Raw genomic sequence first — 22,353 nt, forward strand, 5'->3', positions numbered from 1 at the left:
AATCCTTCCTTCACAAAGACACTTAAGAGTGTTAGAGCAATTATTACCCTTGTCTTCATTCTCAGTGAGAAACATTAGAAACCAGAAAGGAAGTGTAGCTTTTGATTTAAGAATTTATTGTCAGAATAAAGATAATTCATAAATGTTTCAGTGTGGTTAGAAAAAAAATGGGCATGTAGTTCTCTATTCATCAGTAGGCTGCAAAATAGTACCCAGGGTTTCAGATTTGGCAAAGAAAGTAGAGCTCTCCCCTCTTTTGTTTGGCTTAAAGGTCAAGGCTATGAAATTCTGTCATGAGAGCTTTTCCTAAATCTTGATTTCATTAAGAGGGAGGTTCAGACTCAATTCATCATGTAAATTTCACTGTTAGGATAAGTATTTGCAAACTTGGCCCTGGGATACCTAGTAGAGAATTACCTCTTTTAGGTTGTTGCTAATAAAGAAACTCTGCTGAACCTTTCAGGCCTAAATAGGATGAAATTTGATATATGAAGGTCTAAATCAAGGCTCACAAACCAAATGCTCACAAAGACGTTCACTGAAGGAGCTGGCCAGGTGGACACTGGAGAACTGGAGTTCACATGTCCCGCCTAAAGGGCGTTTACTCTTCAGTGCCAGCAAGTCCTTGATATGTGTTATGCTATGGTCGGAATGTTCATGTCCCCGGCAAATTCCTATGTTGAAATCCTAACCCCCAAGGTGATGGTATGAGGAGGTGGGGCCTTTGGGAGATGATTAGGTGATGAGGATGGAGCCCTCATGAATGGGATTAGTGCCCTTTTATAAAAGAGGCCCCAGAGAGATTCCTCATGCAATCCCCCATGTGAGGACACCACAAGAAGGTGCCATGTGTCTGCCTGCATCTTGGTCTTGGACTTCCCAACCTCCAAGAATTGTGAGAAATAAATTTCTGTTGCTTATAAGCTACCTAGTTTATGGTATTTTGTTATAGCAGCCTGAATGGATTAAGACAGGTGGTATTACCAGGTTTTCTGTTCTTTAAGGAAGACTGAAAAATCTAGATTTTTATTGAGAAACTTACTTTCTTTTTAGACTTTTAATATTGAAACTATTTCAAACATAGAAAAGATGTAAACATAGCATGAAGAGTTACCTTTTTTACCTTTAGTCTAGAGACCCCATTCAAATTTTGCCAGTTGTCCTAATAATGTTCTTTGTGACAGAATAATCCAGGGTTGCGTGTTACATAGTTGTCGTGTCTCTTTAGTCTCTTTCAGTCTGGAACAGTTCCCTTGAGTCTTCCCTTGACTTTATGACCTTGGCACTTTCAAAGGTCACAGGCCATTTTGTAGAACATCCCTCAGTTTGGATTTGTCTGATATTTTCTCATGATTAGACCCAGGTTATGTATTTTTGGCCAGAATACCACAGAAGTGTTGCCGTGTTCTCATTGCATTATATCTGATGGCACATGATAACTATTTAGTGGTATTTGACCACTGGATTAAGGTGGTATCTGCCAGATTTCTCCACTGTAAGTTACTTTGTTTTCCCATCTGTAATTAATAAGTATCTTATGAGGAAATACTTTGAGATCATGTAAAATCTCGTTTCTCATCTCATTTTCACCCAGTAATTTTAATATCCATTGATATTTCTTGCCTGAATGAGTTATTACTGTGATGGTTGCCAAATGATGATTTTCTAATTTCATCATTTCTTTTACTTTTATTATTTGGCATTTTACTTCAAGGAAGAGCTTTCTCTTCTTCCCGTTTATTTATTCATTTATTTATATATGACAATGTATACTCAAGGATTCCTTTTAATGGATTTTAATCCTTTACTATGATGATTTATTTTGATGCTCAAATTGTCCCGGATTTGGCCAATGGAAGCCCCTTTGAATTGGCTTTTGTGTCCTTTTGACATGTCCACTCATTCTTTGAGCACAAGATGTCTGAGACTTACTTCTCTTGTTCTTTCTCTGCCCCAGTCCTGGAATCAACCATTTTCTCCAAGTAGCACTGACTGCTTTTAATGTAGAATAGTAGTTAGAAATCAAGATCTGGGTGCTAGGTATGCTCATTGCTCTGTGATGTCTCTGCTCTCAGGTCCTCACAATGGACATACATGTACACACACATATACGTTTATCTTTATGTTTATTTCTATATCTATCTCTATATATTGAAAAGCAGGAGTTTATATTACTAGCTCCAATTCTAGTTCATTCTAGCTTTTTCCATTTCCATATTATTTTATCTCTTCTCTGACGGTGAGAAATCTGACTCCCATTATCTTCAACATATTTACATATTTACTCAATTCCGTTCTGTGTAGCCAATCTCCCGGCCTCCGTGATCCCTGCCCCACTCAGATGTCCTCCTTGTGTGGACTTTGACCCCTGTGGGGCCACCATCCTGCTTGGATAACCTCTTTGTACTGCCTCTGGACTGCCTTCCCATCCTGTCCATCATCATCCTGTCCATCATCATCCTGTCCACATGGGCCCTGGCTGCCACTGGACTGCAGGAAGGAAGGTCTGGTTTTTAAATGTTGGCCAAGTAATTCAAGTTTAAGAAAAAAAAAAACCTCTTGGGTTAATCAGAACTTGATTAGTAGGCCGGATCTGAGACTAATGGGACCTCTGATCTGGACAATAAGAAGAAAATATTGGAAAATAGTGATCAGAGATGAATATGGTCTGCTTAACATGGATTTTAGTGAGAACCATAAGATCTTCCTGGGTTAGGAGAAACGATGAGCATACACACCTGCCTTTCCTCCACGTGGTTTCCTGTGTTCCCTGTTGGGTTAAGTGAAATAAAGAGTGTAGCACTTTGCCCTTTTGGGTAACTGTTCCATTGAACTTAAGTTTTTTGTTTTTGTTTTCTCTGATTCTTACTTCTTACTGCTTCATGTGCTCTGTAGAAGCCCACTCTGTTGACATTAATAGTCTTATCCTTGCTGAGGTTCAGAATATAAATGCCCCAACAAAAAGGAAGATTAGGAAGGAGAAAACACGTTTTAGAGATGCAGTCCTATTGAAAAAAGGAGTATAGGAATGACGCATGTGTTGGGTACTAGGTTACAGTTAACTTCTAGGCCTTTGCCAGCCTGTTCATGTTGTTGACCAAATTAGATCAGGTACTCATGTTTATGAGAGTTGACAAATCTCTTTCTCTGAAGCAGAACCTTTTCCCTCCCTCTAAATCATTATTCTTTTGGGGGAGAGATGGCAGGAGGTATGTCACTGTGAGGTAATGTCTGGTTGAGGCCTCTGTGGGGCCTGCATGGGCCCCCTTTGCATTTCACAAGAATTTAGAGAATGACTGTCTCCTGCTTGATTGGAGAATCTCTGTAGAAGGAAGATTGGGATATATAGGCAAAGTTGACTCTCAGTGGAACGACATGGATAGAAGTTAGATGATAACTACTGGAAGTTTCTGGAAAATCTGAAGTCCTTCCCTTGTGTGGACATAATGCTCATCAAACTCTTGTCCCTTAGCCATACGTGCCTGGTCAACATTTTCTCTGTCCGCATCCTTCTTCCTGGCTTCATGTTTGTTTGTTTTAGTTTTTGGGGTTTTTTGGGGGCTTTTTTCACTTTTCTTTCTTTGGCTCTTTTATATTTCTATTACAGGGAATTAGGGAGCAGAGGTAGTGGGTGGGTGAGAAGAAATAGAGAAGAGGAAAAATTTTAAATGCTGCCCTTTAATGTGGTAAAAATTCATCTTGACTTCATAGTCTGAGTAAGCAGATGTAAATAATTTGTAAATCAGATGAAAATAAACTCGTGGCCTTCCAGGATTTTTTTTCACACACTTGGATGTGCCTCTTGGGAAAACCACTTTAGTGAAGGGTGATATGGTTATAGTGGTATGTAAACAGGGGTTGATATTTACCATAACCGTTCGACTCGAGTGTCCTTTTGTTGATGTTGAGCATCACTGGAAACTTTTCTCTTTCCCTGGTTACTTCCTTCAGAGGCACATATATTTTATACTTTGGTCTTCTTTTGATGATAGTCCAGGATATCAGATTGCTGCCCTGTATTCAGCGGGCTCCATGTTTAATTCTTCTGTCTTTTGCCTTCATTCCAAGTTCAGGAATTAGTCTCCTGCACTATGCTCATATTTATGCTGTTCTGCAGACCTAGGCTTTTTCTGCTGTTAATTCTGCCATTATTGTTTTCTTAAAATCAACTTTCTAGATCACTACTGTTTTTTCTATGGATGTGAGTTCTAAGTCTATGAACTATTATGCTATCCTTTTTTTCTTTTTGCTTAGTATTTTCCATAGAATGCTCTAGTACCAGTTACTGTGTGGGCATTCAGTAGGTACTTCTTTTTTATTTATTTATTTATGTTTGGAAGATTAGCCCTGAGCTAACATCTGCTGCCAATCCTCCTCTTTTTTTTTTCCACTGAGGAAGACTGGCCCTGAGCTAACACCCGTGCCCATCTCCCTCTGCTTTATATGTGGGATGCCTACCACAGCATGGCTTGCCAAGCAGTGCCATGTCTGCACCCCAGATCCGAACCGGCGAACCCCGGGCCACCAAAGTGGAACATGCGCACTTAACCGCTGTGCCACCGGGCCAGCCCCTCAGTAGGTATTTCTTGACCAGCTAAGGCCACATCATCCACAGCGTCCTGTTCAGAATTGCCAAGGTTGTGAATAACTCTATTTTCATTTTTCATCCTTTCTGTCGATCTAAGGTTCTATATAAGAGAAGCAACATCTTGTGGTTAAGAACATGGATTTTGGAGTCAGTGTGATTTGGGGGCAAGTTGCATAATCTTTCTAGGTTACATTTTAGTTTTTATATCTATTTTAAAAATTAGATATAATATAACCCACTTCAGAGAATTGCTTAAGGATTGAATTAAATGCAATATAATGTAGGAAATACTTAGCATGGGGGTTGGCACTTATTAAACACTCAGTATTTGTTAGTGATGTCACCCTCCCTTTATTAATATCTCATTAATCCTGAGTTCTAGCCTGTATTTCCTTGAAACCCTGTTCCTGGCATTTAACCTGTGTCTTTTCTCTCAGATTTGCAACTGTGCGATATGATCAAGGAGCCAAGAACATTCGGAACCAGTTCATGCACCTGACAAACTACAGTGTGAATAAGAAGAGTGGAGACTATGTCAGGTACTGGCTGCATCTGAACCAAGAACCGGAGAAGTCAGTCTCAGGTGTGGGTGTTGTGGAAGTGAAAAGTCAATGTGTTGCACTGGAGGAAAACTTTGTTTCTACCCATGTAACTTATAGAGAATGGTCAGGGTCATTTAATGTCGTTTTGAGGCATGTCTGTTGCTGCTTCTCGGTTGCTTGCCCAGTTACAGTGTCACCTTTCTTAAACAAAATCTGCCATCCCAAGTTTCATCTTTCTCATTGTTTTCCCTTACTTTACTTAGGCATATGGAACTTTTTAGAAGTCAAGAAATGAGGTCATTTCAGCACTTGGCAAAATGTACCAAAAACTTTAAAAAGATTTGTACCCTTTGACCCAGGAATTCCATTTCTAGGAACTTAACCTTAAGAAATAACGAAGGATGTGCACACAAGATCAGAGACAAGAGTGTTCATCACTGTACGTTGTCAGGTGGAAAAAGCAGGTTACCAGACTCTACATGCAATTTAATTTTTTTTGAATATATAAGATAACTTAAGCTGTTTGTGCTGAGGGGGAAAAAAAGAAAACCAGGAGGGTATATACTAAAATGTTAACAGTGCTTAACTATAGTGGATGGGATTATGGGTGGTTGCTTTCTGTTTTCTTCTCTGCTTTTATGTATTTCTTAAATGTTTCTAAAATAAATACTTGCGTGATCGGGGGAATAAAAGTTAGGAATAAATTAAAGAAAGAAAGAAATGAGGCCATCTCAGAAAAGGATTCAGTGGAAGGAAGTACCAGTCCAGTTGTGTGGAAATATTCTTTCTGCTCTGTTTTCTTTCATCCTGATAATTTTGCCAGAAAGTGGAAAAATAAAAAAGAAACCCAAACAGTTATTTTCTACTCAGACTAAAAATAGGTGCCTAGAAGGTCCAAGGAAAGAAAGAAAGAAAGGAATCTGGAAGTGATGGCGTAGTTGCCAAAGCTATATAGATTTCATTGAGTGTCCTGTGACCAGTGTTTGGAATTGGTTGAAGATATCATATCCTTCCCTTGGAAAAATGAGCAAAGATGCAACTGGTGGGTAGTAAGATGGTAGTAAGGAGTAGGGGGCAGCTGTAAAACGCAAGTTCTAGATTGCAAGATCCTCCCAACAGTTGTAAGGGTCTGCCCCATTTGCCACTTGCCTGCTGTAGTGCTGGTGTACTTCATTACTTTTATTGTTGCTCTAGTGCATTTTCCTTTCCGTAATGAGTCAAAAGGTATCCAGAAAAGCTGTATCTGCCACCAGAGAGGAGAGAGCTTGCTTCAGATGCTAAAGCAGTTCTGTGCTGGGTTGGCTCATTAAAATGCTACACTAGATTAGCTCACTAGCCCTTTCAGACTCAGTTCTGGTCAGAAAATGGCATCAGAGGTTGTTTTGTGGGCTCATATGGCATTTACCTCAAAGGCTAGGTTTGTCCCCCCAAACATTTCAATCTATGAATGTCTTATAATCCTTGTTAAATTTGTGTATATTCTTTCACGCATTTCTTTCACTCTTTCACGATGCATAATTGTTTGGTTAAGGAAGAATTTGCCTTCTTTTCCTCTATGCACCAGCACCATGACCCCTCCTCGGCCTCACTCGCCACCCCCCTCCCCAATAGGCAAGCTATATGCATTTTCATTTCAATGGAAAAAACTAGTACAAAGGGATATATGACAAAAAGGACCAAGAAAAAATGGGTAAGTGGAAGTCAGCAAAGGGAATGTTTTTCTGAAGACAAAAGGACAAGAAGGCTATTTGTAAAATATCTTGTTTCCGCAGCCAGGCCTAGTTGCATATGTGACCTTGATCCACTAATTTGTTTTAGTTGTGATGATCCAGAAGTGGAGGATTATGGGAACAAGTGGAGCATGAGTGCTATGCTGAGGTATCTGAAACAAGAAGGCAGAGATACAACTGGTGAGTACCAGGCCTTTTTCCTCTTTGACCTCTCTTCTTCTTTGTATAACTTTACCATATGTCACCAGGAGTCATTCTCTCTAATTCTAATAGTGTTGATGTCTAGTGGGATCATTGTCCCTGGTGTTAATTTTTCCTGCCCTTTACAAGATAGAGAACAGGTTTTCTATGACCCCTGAAATCCCTCTTCTTGTTTCTGGTTTGGAAGGCATAGTTTTTCTTTTAATCTTTAGTGAATTCACCTTCTTGGATGTTGAACTGCTAACTAAAATACCACCAGCTTTTTATGTAACAAATTGTCTGTCTCTATATTGGTCCTGAGTTCAAATTTTTCTAAGCTAATCTCTCTCATTTGTTTTGCTGAATTGGAGAATTGGCAGTGTCAAATTTGAGTACAAGGCTTGGAATCAAAATGGACACTATTTCTAAGTCTTGAGCAGAATGGGAGACAGTGTGCCAAAAGACCTATCTCAGTCAGCAAAGGCAAGGGTGAGAGGAGCAGAGTGAGAAGGGAAGTATAGCTCCTTTTCCATTTAATGTCTTTTGTCATGAGAGGCCACTTGAGTACATCCCCCACCACCTACATTCTAGACTGTGTTGCCCTATTCACAGATTTGCCTTCTCCTGGAGCACCCATTCGCAAGACTGCCATATAGACTTTTTTGAATGCACACACATGCTTTTATAATTGTATTGTGTTTTGGAATCCAGTCCTTCTAATCCATGCATTATAGTGTTTCTTCCTTCTTCTTTTTCTTCTTTTTTTTTTTTGGTAGCGTTGATGGCCCACGTAGAAGACCTGATTATTAAGACCATAATCTCTGCTGAACTAGCTATCGCTACAGCCTGTAAAACCTTTGTACCTCATCGCAGCAGTTGTTTTGGTAAGGAGACTCAAGAAGCTTAACATGTTTTGTGAAAAGGGCCTTGGGAAGTTGTGGTGGGATCCTGGGGTAGACAGGCTTTATGACTCTACAGGCGTAAGAGGGATGTGGTGACTTTTACTTCTTTCTAAGCTCACATAGCATATGAAGATCCTACTGAGAGGCCAGTGGTCAGCTTAGCTGGAGGTCCCCCGAGGGCTGACTAGCTTTCTGTGTGGGGAGGAGGTATGGGAACTAAAGCATGGGGCTCTTTGTCAGAGTGCAATCAGAGAAAGTCTGCAACGGGCTGTACAGGAATCCAGCTCTAACAAATATATTCCAGAGCTCTTTAGCAGCCAGACTGGGAACTGTTCCAAGAAGCTCTGGCTGGTACCAGTGTGTGCTCTCTCCCATTTTCCGATGACTCCTCCTTTTTGTTTTAGTCTTCTTTCTAGTGGGTTCCTCCCCATCCCCCTCTTCTTCTTTCTTCTCTTCCTTTTCCTTCTCCTCTCCTTTTCCCTCCCACGCCTAACTCTCTGATTGCACAGAGGAGTAAGAAACAGTTCACAGCTACTGGCAGGAAGCTTGTTGCCTCCTGATCCGCCAGCTGTGACTGTAGTGCCAAGGGTGCCTGTCTACGTTTGCTTTCTGTGTAGATGAGAACTCCTTAGCAGTTGCCAGTATGAGTGTCGCTGAAGTCACATAGGCTTTCAGCAGGTGTTATGCTATGCTAGTAAAACCTACTAGGGTCATTGATGGGGGGATAATTCAACACAGTAGTAAGGATACAAGAGTCATGACTTACTTCAGAGGCAGGGGAATAGGAAAGTAAAGAACATGGGCCTGAAAGCCTGACAGACTTGGTTTGAAACCTATTTGCGCCCCTTACTAGTTTTCTGATTTTTAGCAAGGTTCTCTAATCCTGGGTCCTCCACTATAAAATGGCAGCAATGGTGGTACCTGCTCCCTAAGAGTACCATGAAGAGCAAATGAGATGATGCACGCAAAGCACTTGGCACGGTGTCTGGCCCTTAACTTGTACTCAATGAAAATTAGATTTTTTTGTTAGTTTTATAATTAGACATTATAATTCTTGATTTCCTTAATGGATTATCATTAACAGTCTGTACTTGAGGGGCACTAAACAGGGAAGTGTTGAGACTCTGAATAGAAGATGGTAGATAAACCAGGACCTAAAATTATATGGGACAAGAAGAGGTTGTAATATCCTTTTTAAATGCAAATATGTTCGTGTCTTCTAAAACCCTTAAATGGCTCTTTAGGCATTTTAGTAAATAGAAACTTGATATGCCTTTAAGGCTTCTAAGGATCTGACCCCAGCTGACTTTTCTAGAGTCCCCTTTCCCCTCTTACACCTTGTGATCCAACTGTACCGCTGAGCACTCCATATCTTTGTGTGTCTTTATAAGTTCTGCTGTTCATCTAGAAAACTCTCCTCCTGTTTGCCTTGCATACTCCTGTTTATATTCTAAGACTCCGCTTGCCACTGCCTCTTCTAGGAATCCTTGCCTAACGAAGTGCCCTCTGGTGTTTCCTCCCTCCTGCTGTTCTGTACTTGTTCTGTTATATTCTCTTCCTATCGTATTGTGATGTTGTGTTTTCACATATACTTCCGTAGTAGTCTCTGAGCTTATCTTTTTGAATTCTTACTAGTCACTGTGTTTCCCATTCCCCTCTTACCCTATTTCTGCCAAACCAAAGTTTTCACCATCTCCCTGGACCTCCCAGGTCCTTTCCTTTGCACCTGCTTTATCCTGTGTCTGAACTACCTTTCTCCTGTTACTGTATCTAACAGATTACTGACATCTTTTCAAGATGAAGTCAGGTATCACTTCTTCTGTGAAGTTTTTTGTAAGTCTTCCAGCAGACTTAGCCTTCACGCCCCCCGTACTCCTCTGTTCATATCTGCAGTGGTACCTGCATGTGGTCACGTACCCATTTATGTGTCTGTCTCCCCCACTGGACTAAAAGCTCCTTGAGGACACAACAGTGTCTCCCTCGTTTCTGCCCCTCCCATGCACAGCAGCATTTTTTTGCTATTAGAGGATCTTCAGGAAATATTAAATGAATGATTGGTACTTACTTTAATTGCCTTTTGATGACCTGACAGTTGGCTTCCCAGTGGATCTGGTTTGTTATGGCCCTAGAGCTTTTAGAATTATTGCAAACTGAGGAGTGGGCACGGGGAATATAACTCCAACTTCAAAAACCTTATTAGATTTAAAAAATAAATGAAAGTTTCTTTTCCACATCTACTTGGCACTTATATGAGGTAAACTTCTGGTAGCTCTTAGTGTAAAAATCTTTGTTCTAGAAACCATCACAAGGTCTTCTGAATGTTTCTTTCTCTATTTTGTTTTATTACCTGAGCTTAAGAATTTCTTGAACTTAATGGCAATAGAAGTTCTGATGTGAAATAAGCAGTGACTTTCCCTGACTCAGTGAAACATCCCCTAAGTCTGTTTCATCAGCCTTGGGTCTCCTTTCCCCCTCCCATCTTGTGTTCAGTTTTAATAAACTGCATGCATCTGGAGTTTTTTAAGTTGTTGACTGTCTTCTTGGCTTTTGTGGTTCTAATTCCACTTCCTGTCAGCCCTGGGATTTTGTGTGCTTCATTAACCTCCCCCCTTCAGATATGATTTTGTATACGTGTGTATATTTGTGTGAATCTCTTTGCCTCCCACCGATTCCTAACCTCCCCTGGGGTTTAAGTTACATGGAATAAGCTGGGTTTTTTCTTTTCTTTTCTTTTTCATTTGTTTTAGAGTAAACAGGAATTGTGAGCTTCCCAGAAGAATTTGGCTTGAACAGAGCATTGGTGCTTTTAGAGGAAGCCAGTAGTCCAGTGACGGGGTTCACTATATTCTTTTGGTTGTTGTTTCTGCCCTGCCACATTGTGGATCTTTGCCAGGAGCATTCCATTACTGTCTTAAGTGTTTCTGTCCTATGATTTTTTTCCCACCCTACCACCTGTAATGTCCAACTATGTTTCCAGGTACCATCAATATTTCCATTTTTTGTTTATTTATGCATTTAACTTTTTTCAGTTGCTGCTGTGTGCAAGGTGTAGATTATAAGAATTTGTTCCTCTTAAACTAAGTTTACAAGGGATGCTGTAAACATATACCTGTATTGTATTATTAACATTTAAATGTAGACTTAGGAACCTTCACAAACTATCTGAAACTTAGCCGTTTGATGCTTGTTCATGGATTTGTACATCTGGAAAGGACTTCAGAGAATACCTCATCCACATAAAGAAATGGAGACCCTGAGAAATTAAAACTTTTGCCCCAAGTTCTAGAGCTAGTGAGTGAGACAACTCAGATGAAAGAGACTGAGCATGGAGAAAAGGGTCAGAAGATGGGTCTTGGCAGTCAAGTCATCTTAAACATGGGACTCGAGTTATAGAATTTTTGATGCCTCTCCTTGTAAAACAGACTTTTGACAGTCTAATTGTCACTGCCTTCAAGATTGTGAAAATGTGGCATCATGTGAAATATATGCTTAAACAGCAACCCTTTAAATACGCTTAGGAAATTGGCACTGTGCAGTAACTGGCTATGAGAACAGCTTTTTTGACCAGTTGGAGAAAAACAGCCAAAAACAACAGGATGTTAGTTGTCCTTTAAAGATGCTGCTGCTGACAGGGATTTTATCTGTGTGTGTGAGGATGACTGAAGTAACAGGCTATGACTCTGGTCCTCTCCAGCCTGGGATCATATGAATCAGCTGTCATGCGCCTTGTAAAATTGATGAAGCTGGCATTGTTTGGATCAGAGACCAATGACATCTTTGCTCAGGACAAACCATGCTCAGTACACCTTTCTTTGTTGAATGTATGCTGGTTTGGCCTTTTACTGATACTGCTTTAGACCGTTTCACAGGATAGGCTGTCAGTCTTTTTTGTTTTTTTTTTAAGATTGGCCCTGAGCCAACATCCGTTGTTGTTTATTTTTCCCTTCTTCTCCCCCAAACCCCCCAGTACATAGTTGTATATTCTAGTTGTAGGTCCTTCTGGTTCTACTATGTGGGACACCACCTCAGCATGGCTTGATGAGCAGTGCTAGGTCCGCGCCCAGTATCCAAACTGGCAAAACCCTGGGCCACGGAAGTGGAGTGTGTGAACTTAACCACTCGGCCATAGGGCCAGCCCCTAAGCTGACATTCTTAAAGGGAGGATGTCCAAAAATATTTTTGAAGGAATGAAAGCGGGCAGCATACATTCTCTAATAATGTAAACTACTTGACCAACAAAAAAATAATGAAAGTCATCAAACAATTCACCTTTTGAGATAGTCTCCTTTTCTGGTTTATCCCATGCTCTGGTTTAGATGGGAAGGGAAGTTTATTTTAGAAGGGATTTAGTAGAAAGTACCTACTGTTTATCAAACTCTTCATTGGTTATTTCCTTTAGTCCTCTTAACAGTTTTGTTGGTATTTATTACTCATGTTTTATAGACAAGGAAAAAAGATTCAGAGAGGTTAAATAATTTGTCCTAGGTCATGCAGTTAATAAATGGCAAAGCCAAGTTGAGAGCCAGGTCTCTCTGGCTCTTTTTCCACCCACATAAAGACAGGTTCTGATCTGTCCAGCCACTTTTGGCATACCCCGTATCCTGGATTCTCCTTCTGCTCTCCTGTAACTGGATCTCAGGAAAAATGATATCATCCTTTCTAGCAGATCAGGCCTGAAAAAGAGAACTCTTTCTGCTCTAATCAACGGTACCCAGTCCTAGATGCTCCTTTCAGATCTACCTTTACATGTGGTAGCCAGATACCGGTTGATTTATTGGACTAGTTAACAAATTGGCTCTGAGCTTTTTCTTTTATTTAGTTCATTTTCCTGAGGGATCTTGATCTGCTTTTTTCTAAATTCTCCTTCTGGACCCCAGATAGAGACTTCCTCCTTAGGTTTTCAACTCAAATCCAAAGCCAGGGTGAAAAGAATTTCCTTTATACAATAGCATTGAATGACAGTGAGTACTGGCTAGTGTCAGCACTTTCCACTGCCTCAGGGATTACAGCTTCAGCTGGGGCTTTATTTCTGGGGAAGGTTAGTGGATTGATTTCAAAATCAGTGGTGTGACGAGTTTAGTAGTCTCTCAGGCCTTGGATGCATTATTATTTTCTCTAGCAAATCTTTTTTCCTCTCTCTTCCTAGACCATCTTCTATCAAGTTTTTCCTTAATATGTCTTAATATATAAAAATCTTAACAAAGATTTCTTTTATTTTCTTTACGATTGGTGCTTTTATTATGAATTTTTCAAGTCTTGTGATCAGGGTTATTTTGGGAGAGTAGCTGCAAATTATTTTGTCTTTCTCAAAAATTGTACAGTGTTTTTCACTTAAAGTTTTTTTCTTTCTTTTTTTTTCCTCTGTTTTTCCTCTTCTTTCAGTATTTCTTGATTGCTTCCTATGTGCTTTTTATAGTGTAGGCTGCTTGGTCTACAATAATGAATGAGACATAGCACCTGCCGTCAAGTGGTGGTGGGGAGCAGACATGAGATGATAAATGACAGTACAAGTAGTGGAGTGACTAAGTGCTCTGGGAATACACAAGAGTTATGCAGCTGTGCCTAGGGGAGCCAGGGAAAGCCATTCCTAGCAGAGGGAGTATGACATGCAAAATACAGTGTCATGACAGCATGTGGCACTTTTTGAAATGGAAAGTTCAATGTGAGTAGGTGTAGCCTGCATAGTATGGGGTTGCAGGAGGTAAGGTGAAAGTAGACTGGGGCCTGACTGTAAAGGACTGACACATTTAAATTCATCCTAAAACAATAGACAGCCACTAGAGTTTTTTGAGAAGGGGAGCAATAGGATTATTATTTTTTCCTTTAACTTTTATCAAGATTTGACCCAAAGCTTGCCACACCAGAATTACAACAAGGGGAATACTATACAACATTACTAGAAGTGACTAATTTAAAATCCTCCAGGAACCAACCTGACATCAGTGTCTATTGTTGGGCCAATTCACTGCCTGTCTATATCCAGCTATTAGATTTATGTTATAGAACAGTAATCCTCATGGCCATGAGGAGAAAGGACTCCAGTAGAGAGAGACTAGTGCTAAGGAAATGATTTGGGAGGTAAGAGGTACGCAGTGATAATATACACTTACCTGTGACCCAGCAATCCCACCTGTAGGTATTTACCCAAGAGAAGTGGAGCCATATGTTTACACAAAAACCCATACATGAATGTTTATAGTATGTTTATTCATTATAGCCAAAAATTGGAAACAACCCAATGTGCATCAACTGTTGAATGGATAAATGAGTTGTGGTATGTCCATAAACTGGAACACAGCTTAGCAATAAAAGGAAGGATTACATGGAATAACATAGATAAATCTCAAAAGTACAATGCTAAGGGAAAGAAGCCACGCTCAAAAGGCCACATGCTGTATGATTCCATTTATTTGACTTTCTGGAAAAGGCAGAAATCAGATCAGTGGTTGCTAGTGGATGGGGAGTGAGGATTGACTGCAAAGGGGCACAAGGGAATGTTTACAATAGAACTGTTTTGTATCTTGATTGTGGAGATGGTTAAACAACTATATACATTTGTCAAAACTCATCAAACTGTACAATTTAAATGGATGAATTTTATTGTGTATAAATTAAACCTCAATAAACCTGTCTTAGAGTCAGCCCTGGTGGTCTAGTGGTTAAGATTCGGCGCACTCTCTGCCGTGGTCTGGGTTCATTTCCTGGGTCAGAGAACCACACCACCCACCTGTCAGTTGTCATACTGTGGTGGCTGTGTGTTGCTGTGATGCTGAAAGCTATGCCATCGGTATTTCAAATACCAGCAGGGTCACCCATGGTGGACAGGTTTCGCAGAGCTTCCAGACTAGACAGACTAGGAAGAAGGATCTGGCCACCCACTTCTGAAAAAATGGCCATGAAAACCCTGCGAATAGCAATGGAGCATTGTCTGATAGAGCACTGGGAGGTGAGAGGATGGTGCAGAAAGACTGGACAGGGTTCTACTCTGCTGTACACAGGGTCGCTAGGAGTTGGAATCGACTCGATGGCACTAACAACAAAAATTTTCTTAAAACAAGAAACAATGATAGATGGACGAACCTCAAAACCACGCTAAATGAAAGAAGCCATACTCAAAGACTATATACTGTATGTTTCCATTTATATGGAATTCTAGAATAGGCAAAACTAATCTATGGTGAAAGAAAGAAGGATAGTGGTTGTCTGGGGGTGTGATGTGGGGAGCAGGGTAGTTACCAGGAAGGAATATGAGGGATATTTCTGGGTTGATGGAAATGTTCTGTGTGGGTTGATATGAGTATGGATTTCATGGATGTATTCAATTATCAAAACTTATCAAATTGTACACTTAAGGTCTATCCATTGCATTATATGTAAATTATGCTTCAGAAAGGAATGTAGAAGTTAGGCCGGATTAAAGAGAAACAAAGAGAGAAAGATCTGGTAATGTGTTGGATTTGGGAGGTGGTAAAGATAGTGTTTCTAGCTTTGGAGACTGGTGGATGGGGTTATCATTTTCCAAGATGAAGAATAGTGGGGAAGCCAAACAGGTTTCGGGAAAAGGTAACGAGTTATGTTTTGTTGAGTGTTGAGTACCCGTGGGATGTCCTAGTGAAATTGTCTAGAAGGCAGTTGGAATTATGGATTTCGTGTCCAGGAGACACTTGACTAAGGATACAGATATGAATGTCATTATCATAATATTAATTACAGCCATGAGAATACATGAAGAGAAGTAGAATTGAGAAGGAGAGACACTTGAGGATGTTACCCTGAGCAAACCTACCAGTGAATAGCTGGGCAGAAGAGAAGGAATGAAAGAAGGAGAGGAAGGAGGAGAATCAGAAGAGAGCAGTGTCCTGGAACCCAAGGGAGGAAAAGTTCCAATAAGTAAGGGGTGGTCAAGTTTCAGATGCTTGGGCTTGGCAGTAAGGTAGTCTTTGGTGATCAGAGTAAGAACAGTTAGTTATGAGAGAGTGGGAGCAGAAGCAAATTCTTATGGGGTGGGGAGCAAATAAGCATTAAGAAAGTTAAGATAGCAAAGAGTAGCTTGCTTCTTCAAGAAGCTGCATTAACGAAATAGGGAGATGAGGGCACTAGTGTAAAGTAGGAGGTGGAGTCAAGCTTTTTCTTACCATTCACTGGTGTAATTTTCATTTGTTTTGATTTGGCTGGGGGCTGAAGGAAATACTTCTCACCAAGGAAAAGTTTCCTGAGGAACGGTTGTTGAATAAGGGGGTATCCACAGTCCTTAAAAAATACTAGCGCTTCTGTTGCTATGAAGACAGCACAGAGGAGCAAAGAAAGTAACTCTCAGAACTGGAAAAGCCTAGCTTGCCTGCACCCTTAATGACAGGAACATAGTAGCTCTCATCCTGGATACTCAGTTTTGAAATTCTGGGCACTACTGCTAAAACACACAACATTACAAGGGGAGGAGGTTTAATATTCTCAGTCCAACCTACTCCTTACATTTTAAAGCCTTTAATGTCCACAGAAAAGACCAGCCATAAGTTAAAAGGGTCATTGTAAGGCCTCTAGAAGCCTGCCAAGGACCCAAATTAATTTTCTGAAGCTGAGTTGATTATTTTAAGAGATAACCCTGACACGAATGCTGTCTTTTCACCCCGTTCCCCTCCCCCATTTCCACCCCCAGAGCTGGGCTTTGTACTGTGTCGTGGTGCCATCACACACCAGTCTGTTTCTTCTCCCACTCCTAGATGATAGTAGATCCAAGCCTGGCGCCTGTGCAGATGTAGTTAGATTCAAAGCTGATTTTGAGATAGTTTAGTTTTGTTTACCTGGGTAAAAATTAAGTTGGCACTGTAAAGGGTGTTTCCTGTCTTAGGATCATTTTTTTCTCCTTGATTCCCAGAAGGTTGGTTCTCAGCCTTTCAACTGAGATTCTTAGAATTAGCTTCTAAATTTGAGAAACGGTTAAGTAAATGTGTTGGCTTCTTAATGTGAGGTGTTTAAATAACGGGTCTCCTTGATTGATGTGCTGCTGTCAGTTGTCTTCATTTGTGGCTGATTCTGCACGCCTGATTGATATGTACATCAGTTATTATTTTCACTCTGTTCCTCATACTATTATTGTTGATAATATTACCGCTTTATGAAACAGTTGAATCCCGTGCTTCAGCTTTTAAAAACTGAAGAGAATGTTATTTTTCTTGAATCAAACTCACCTTATGTTCTCTCTTGCTTCTGTAATATTAACATGGACTTGTAAATTTTGCAATTAGCTTTTTCTTTTAAATGCTTTATTTAGTGCTATATTACAAAAGATTTTTCTCAGATTAAAACTAAATATTCTATGGGGTGACTGAAGATTAGGTAAAATATTCAGAAGGATGTTTGGCATAAAAGCTATGAATTTGTTGCCAAAAGAAGATAAGTGAAGGAGCTTTCTTTTCTTTATGTTTTAAAGTATAGGTAATATTTTAATTTTTGTGTAGTTACATGAAGGTGAATCCCATCTCAGACTCTTATAGTTTGTGATTATTTTTGCAAATTAAATGGAATCTTAGGTAAGTACTATGGAAGCTAAGTCATTCTTAGAAACTTCTCCCTAGAGAGAATTCAAATATGAATCCATAGTACATAAATAGGAGTTCTGGATATAGGTTTACTAAACATACAGATATTGACAATGGTGATTACCAGAGACGATAAAGGAAACCAAAGGATGCTAAAGAAATGTCAGAGAGAGAAATGATTTCCCAGCTTCCACAGTGAATAAGTGGTAGATTCATGGCAAAGATCCAGGTTTCTAGATTCCCATTCTAGGATTCTTGGTACTACATCAGACTTCCTGTGTTCTGGAAAAGAGTCTTTGGCACTATATTTTTGGAGCCTACACTTTTTCCCTAGTTTTTGAGAGGTTTGATAAATGGGAAAATCTTTTTTGAAGTAAAGAAATTTATTTCAAAGTGAATTTCTAGAAAATACCTGGTTGTGTTCTGTGGGTGTGAGCTGTGGCCTGTGACCTCTGGTTGAACTGTAGGGAAGCTAGTCTTTTCTCTTGGAAAGAAGGTGTAAAGAGTTTATTTAAGGGGCACAGAGTGGGATGTTTGAAAATCCGACATGTTTGATATAAATATACTATGGAGGACTATGTACTATGCTTTCTGTAGAGAGGGTCTCATTAATAATAATGAGAGTAAAGATTGCCAGCTGAGGTTCCAAAGGGAGCTTTTCATCCCTGCATCTGAGAGAAAAGCCTACTCGTAGTTCTTGCTTTGCTCTTTGCAACAGTTGGGGAGTTAGGGTAAGAGAATCAGCAAAGAATCCAGAAGCCATGGGAATGTGATCTCCAGCTCCCTCCTTTAAATAATAATAGTAGTGCAAGATGGCTTGTCACAGTCCGGCTCTCCTGCCACTAGCTCCCTCCTTTCTCTTTTGTCTGTATCTTCTCTATGTTGGGCCAGTGTATTTTATTTTCTGTCTTCAAAGGGAAATTGAAACCATAGAAGAGGGGAAAAAATAAACACATTTTATACTTAGGTGTCGTCTTGATCTAGGTTGCAAAAGCAAGATCTTGGTTTAAGAAAATGTGATGGAAGCATCCTAGAGAGATGCCTTAAGTAGAATTTTCTATTTTCATAGTATCGCGGGTAAGTGGTGGGGGAATACAATCCAGAACAAGCCCAAAGCAGCACTGATACTGGATCTACTTGTTGCATTCCTGTCCCAACATTTTTTAACCTATAAGCACAGCAGAATCATGCTTGTTGACTCTCCTAGAATCAGTTCACTTTCTGTTTAGAACTCAGGAACGACAGTAGAGTGGATGATTAAAAAAAACAGTAGAGGGGCCAGCCTGCTGGCGTAATGTTTGGGTTTGCGTGCTCTGCTTTGGCACCCAGATTTATGGGTTTGGATTCTGAGCACGGACCTACATACTGCTCATCGAGCCATGCTGTGTCAGTGGCTCACATAGAAGAACTAGAAGGACTTAGAACTAAGATATACAACTATGTACTGGGACTTTGGGGAGGAGAAAAAAAAGAAGATTGGCAACAGATGTTAGCACAGAGCTAATCATCTTCACCAAAAAAACCCCACCAAGAATAAAACCAAAAAACAGTGGAATATTATAGCGTTGTTTTCTTAGTATCTCTAGAGCTTGATTAATTTCTCTTGAACTTGAAAGATTCTTTGCTTCTACTTCCACTTATTACTTATACTCAGCAAGTTTCTAGGCCTCTGATGGGAATTGATTGGGTTGAATCTTCCAGATCTTTGTTCAGTTGTGACATGGAAAATGATCTTGTGTATTGTGTTATGTTGTATTTCTAGAACTCTATGGCTTTGATGTGCTCATAGATTCTTCTCTGAAGCCATGGTTGTTGGAGGTGAATCTCTCTCCTTCTTTGGCCTGGTGAGTAGTCTCTTCCATCAACTAGAAAGGACAAACCTTCAATGAGTAGCACTAAAACACTTTTTTTTTGGTCATTTCTCTTGACACTAGGAGATCTTTTCCCCTAGTTATTAGATAGAGATGACTAGAATTTCTAAATTTGGGGGATATGTGGTATGTTGTCAAAGTCCATGCAACCGTGAATCCCTATCTTACTAGTCAGTTTGCAATCTGTGTTTACTGTCTTGTTGGGCTTCTAAGGGATGATGCTTGCATTTATTTTTATCCCCATTTCTCTCTTTCTTTTTTAAAACTTTGTCGGTGTTCTGCTAAGGCTAAAGAAATACATGAGGTATTATATTTCCTTTATTACCAAAGGTTTGTGCAGACTCAAATCCACATATACTGTAAAGGTGTCTAGAGCTGGGCCCAGGGTAGTGTAGATCATATCTGGTCCTTTTGCCCTATCCATGTCCTGGTATCCATCCAAGATTAAAGTCCAAAAACTTCAAACAGTCTTTAAAATAAAATTTTTTAACCTATTGTTTAGAAGAAGGAAAGAAACATATTTTTCAATAGCAGAGAAGATTCTGCTTGTATCTGCAGCTACAGCCAGAGTTTCTATTAGCTATATGCTTCTGTAAACAGCTAGAGACCCTAGAGATTTATGCCAGAGACCACACAGCTGCTGCATTTTTAAGGATGAGAAATGTTGGCAAAATGCCAAATAATCAAAGAAAGACAGATTGACTGCTTTTGTGGGGTGAGAGTTTGGCTTAACCCCACTAGCAAAGTGTAGAGCTAGATATTACAGATGCTTCAGATGTTGTGCTACACTTTTGTTAAGTCAGCTGTTTGCAGACTACCCAGCAAGGTATATCATACAATGTTAGTGATCCCCAGAGTGATGTGTCAGGTCTAGCAGCCGGAGTGCCCTGGTTCATGGAGGAACACCTCAACGCCAAGGCCAGCATGGCAGTTACTGCCCCAGAGAGGCCTCCAGCTTTCCGTCCGTCTTGTTTCTGTTTCTGTGTGTGTTCTGCTGCATCATCTGGTGGTATTTTGGTATAACTTGTATTTTTTGTCCTCATTTGCAAGCCTGCAAGCTTCAGAAGATTGATTTAGAACAGAAAATGAAGGCTTAAAGAAAAAGTAATAGGTGGCCAAAGTTTCTTTTCTTGCATGTGAATGTGATTTGAGTATTGCAGCAGTAAAAACTAATTTGGATGATGGGCACAGGCATAAAAGAGCGTATTAAATGTTTGAACCTCTAAAATCCGCAGTGATAATGAAGCAGTATTCTTGTGCAAAATCTGAATTGCACAAGACCTTCTGGAATAGAAAGATTGCATGTCAGGGAATCAACGCCTTGGTGCTCGGCCTGCCCTGCAGAGGATGAGTTTAACACCAGGGTTTTATTTCTAGCATTTTTGCCCAGATTTCTTTTTCCTTTTCCATGGATTTGATGTGCTTTATGTGTTGCCTCTCACTGACATTTGGAAGCTTTGCTGTATTGGGGCCCATTAAGGACAGCCATTCTGTTAACCTCTAAAGTTATAGACTGCTCTCTTCTTTCTCTGTTCTGTTAGTGATGCGCCTCTGGACCTGAAGATTAAAGCCAGTATGATTTCAGATATGTTCACTGTTGTAGGTGAGTAGTAGTGTTTTCTGAAAACTCACATAAAAGTTAACCAGAGCATCCATTTTGTCAGGCTCTATAGGTGTTGCCAACTGGCAGTTCCTAAGCCATGCTGAATGTTTTGTACTAAAAAATTATATTTTCAGGGAAGTGTTTATATGTTTCTACTCCTCCTGGCTCCATCCTGTCCTGAGGCTGAACCACAACTAGGGCTGAGACCTAATTCCTGGGGCATAGGAATTATGAGCTGAGAAAGAGAATTAAGCAAAGATCTAGAGAAAGTATATTTTTCTCTGAGCTAGGATAGTGAAAACCCACTGAAGACGCTTTGTTACAAAGGACACTGGCTGCATTTCTGCTAGACAGCCTCTGCCGGTGTCAACATGAGCCCTTCTGCATTAGTTACAACTGAAGCAGCCCAAGGAAGAAAGCCCTTTCTGAGTAGATAAGCCAAAATTTTGAAATGGAGATGGGCAGTCAGGTGGGTATGTTGTGGGTTTGTTGCTGTTGTTTCCTTAAGTACTCTAAAAAGACTTAATAAAATGGATTTGAAATGAACTAGTATTTGCTGTAGCAGCAAATGCTGTAAAACTTAGCTCCGTGGATGGGAATCTGCTTCCTTTTGGGAAGTGGAATTAGCCCAGCCTGGTTTCCTAAGCCGTAGACAATCTACAAGGCCCGTTTTGAAGCTGTCAGTAGACCATCTTCAGTAGTTGCAGAAGTGGATCCTGTCACAGGACAAGTCTCCTCACTTGCTTCTGGATTCTCTTGGAAAAACAACTTTATTTTCCAATCACCATCCAGGAAGCCACTTTAAAATAATTTGTTTTTGTTAACAACTGTATGTTTTTAAATGGTGGTTTGCACCTTTTCCCTGAAGTTCGTCAAAAATCTACATCTGTTTTTCCATCCGAATCACATTCAAGCAGACTGTGTATGGGAGAGTTATACCCAATCCTCTTGAGGATGGATCTCTGTAATATTATGACGATGAAACTAAGTTTGTACTTCTAAAGAAAAGACGCAGCTAAACCTGCTAATTTCTTAGAAAATTGCAGGTTTTAATGTTTCCCATTCCCCATTCAGGATTTGTGTGCCAAGATCCTGCCCAGCGGGCATCAACCCGGCCACTTTATCCCACCTTTGAGTCTTCCAGGCGAAACCCTTTCCAGAAACCTCAGGTAAGCAAATTGAGCAGCGGGGAGCCCAAAGGAGGCTTATTGGAAAGTGGCCGCTGATGTAAATGAGTGAGCTGAAGCGCTGTGGGTAGGAGGGCACTCAGGACAGGAGCCTTTGGGGATCACTCTAGACAGCAGGCAGTGGCATTCAGCTGTGGCTGACAGCTTATGCTTTCAGGGCTTTCACACAAACTTACTCTCTGCTTTTTTCTTGTCCTTCTTTTTTCATTGT

At 40.3% G+C, this 22,353-nt stretch overlaps 1 protein-coding gene across 26 annotated transcripts in view; it reads left to right on the plus strand.

Annotated features, from left to right (window-relative positions):
* The window catches only part of TTLL5 (tubulin tyrosine ligase like 5), a 279,445-nt gene that overhangs the window by 46,701 nt on the left and 210,391 nt on the right, over positions 1–22,353 (plus strand). For all 26 annotated transcript variants that reach the window (XR_011504698.1, XR_011504700.1, XR_011504699.1 and 23 more), the window contains 6 exons: positions 5,026–5,127; positions 6,949–7,040; positions 7,817–7,924; positions 19,244–19,325; positions 20,894–20,955; positions 22,030–22,124. Coding sequence is in view for 23 of the 26 variants with exons in the window: in XM_044774056.2 (XP_044629991.1) it covers positions 5,026–5,127; positions 6,949–7,040; positions 7,817–7,924; positions 19,244–19,325; positions 20,894–20,955; positions 22,030–22,124 (541 nt within the window). In the remaining 3 variants the exon portion in view is untranslated. The remainder of the gene's footprint in view (positions 1–5,025; positions 5,128–6,948; positions 7,041–7,816; positions 7,925–19,243; positions 19,326–20,893; positions 20,956–22,029; positions 22,125–22,353) is intronic.

This window comes from Equus asinus, chromosome 7 (genome assembly GCF_041296235.1).
Source record: "Equus asinus isolate D_3611 breed Donkey chromosome 7, EquAss-T2T_v2, whole genome shotgun sequence".
Lineage (NCBI taxonomy): Eukaryota > Metazoa > Chordata > Mammalia > Perissodactyla > Equidae > Equus > Equus asinus.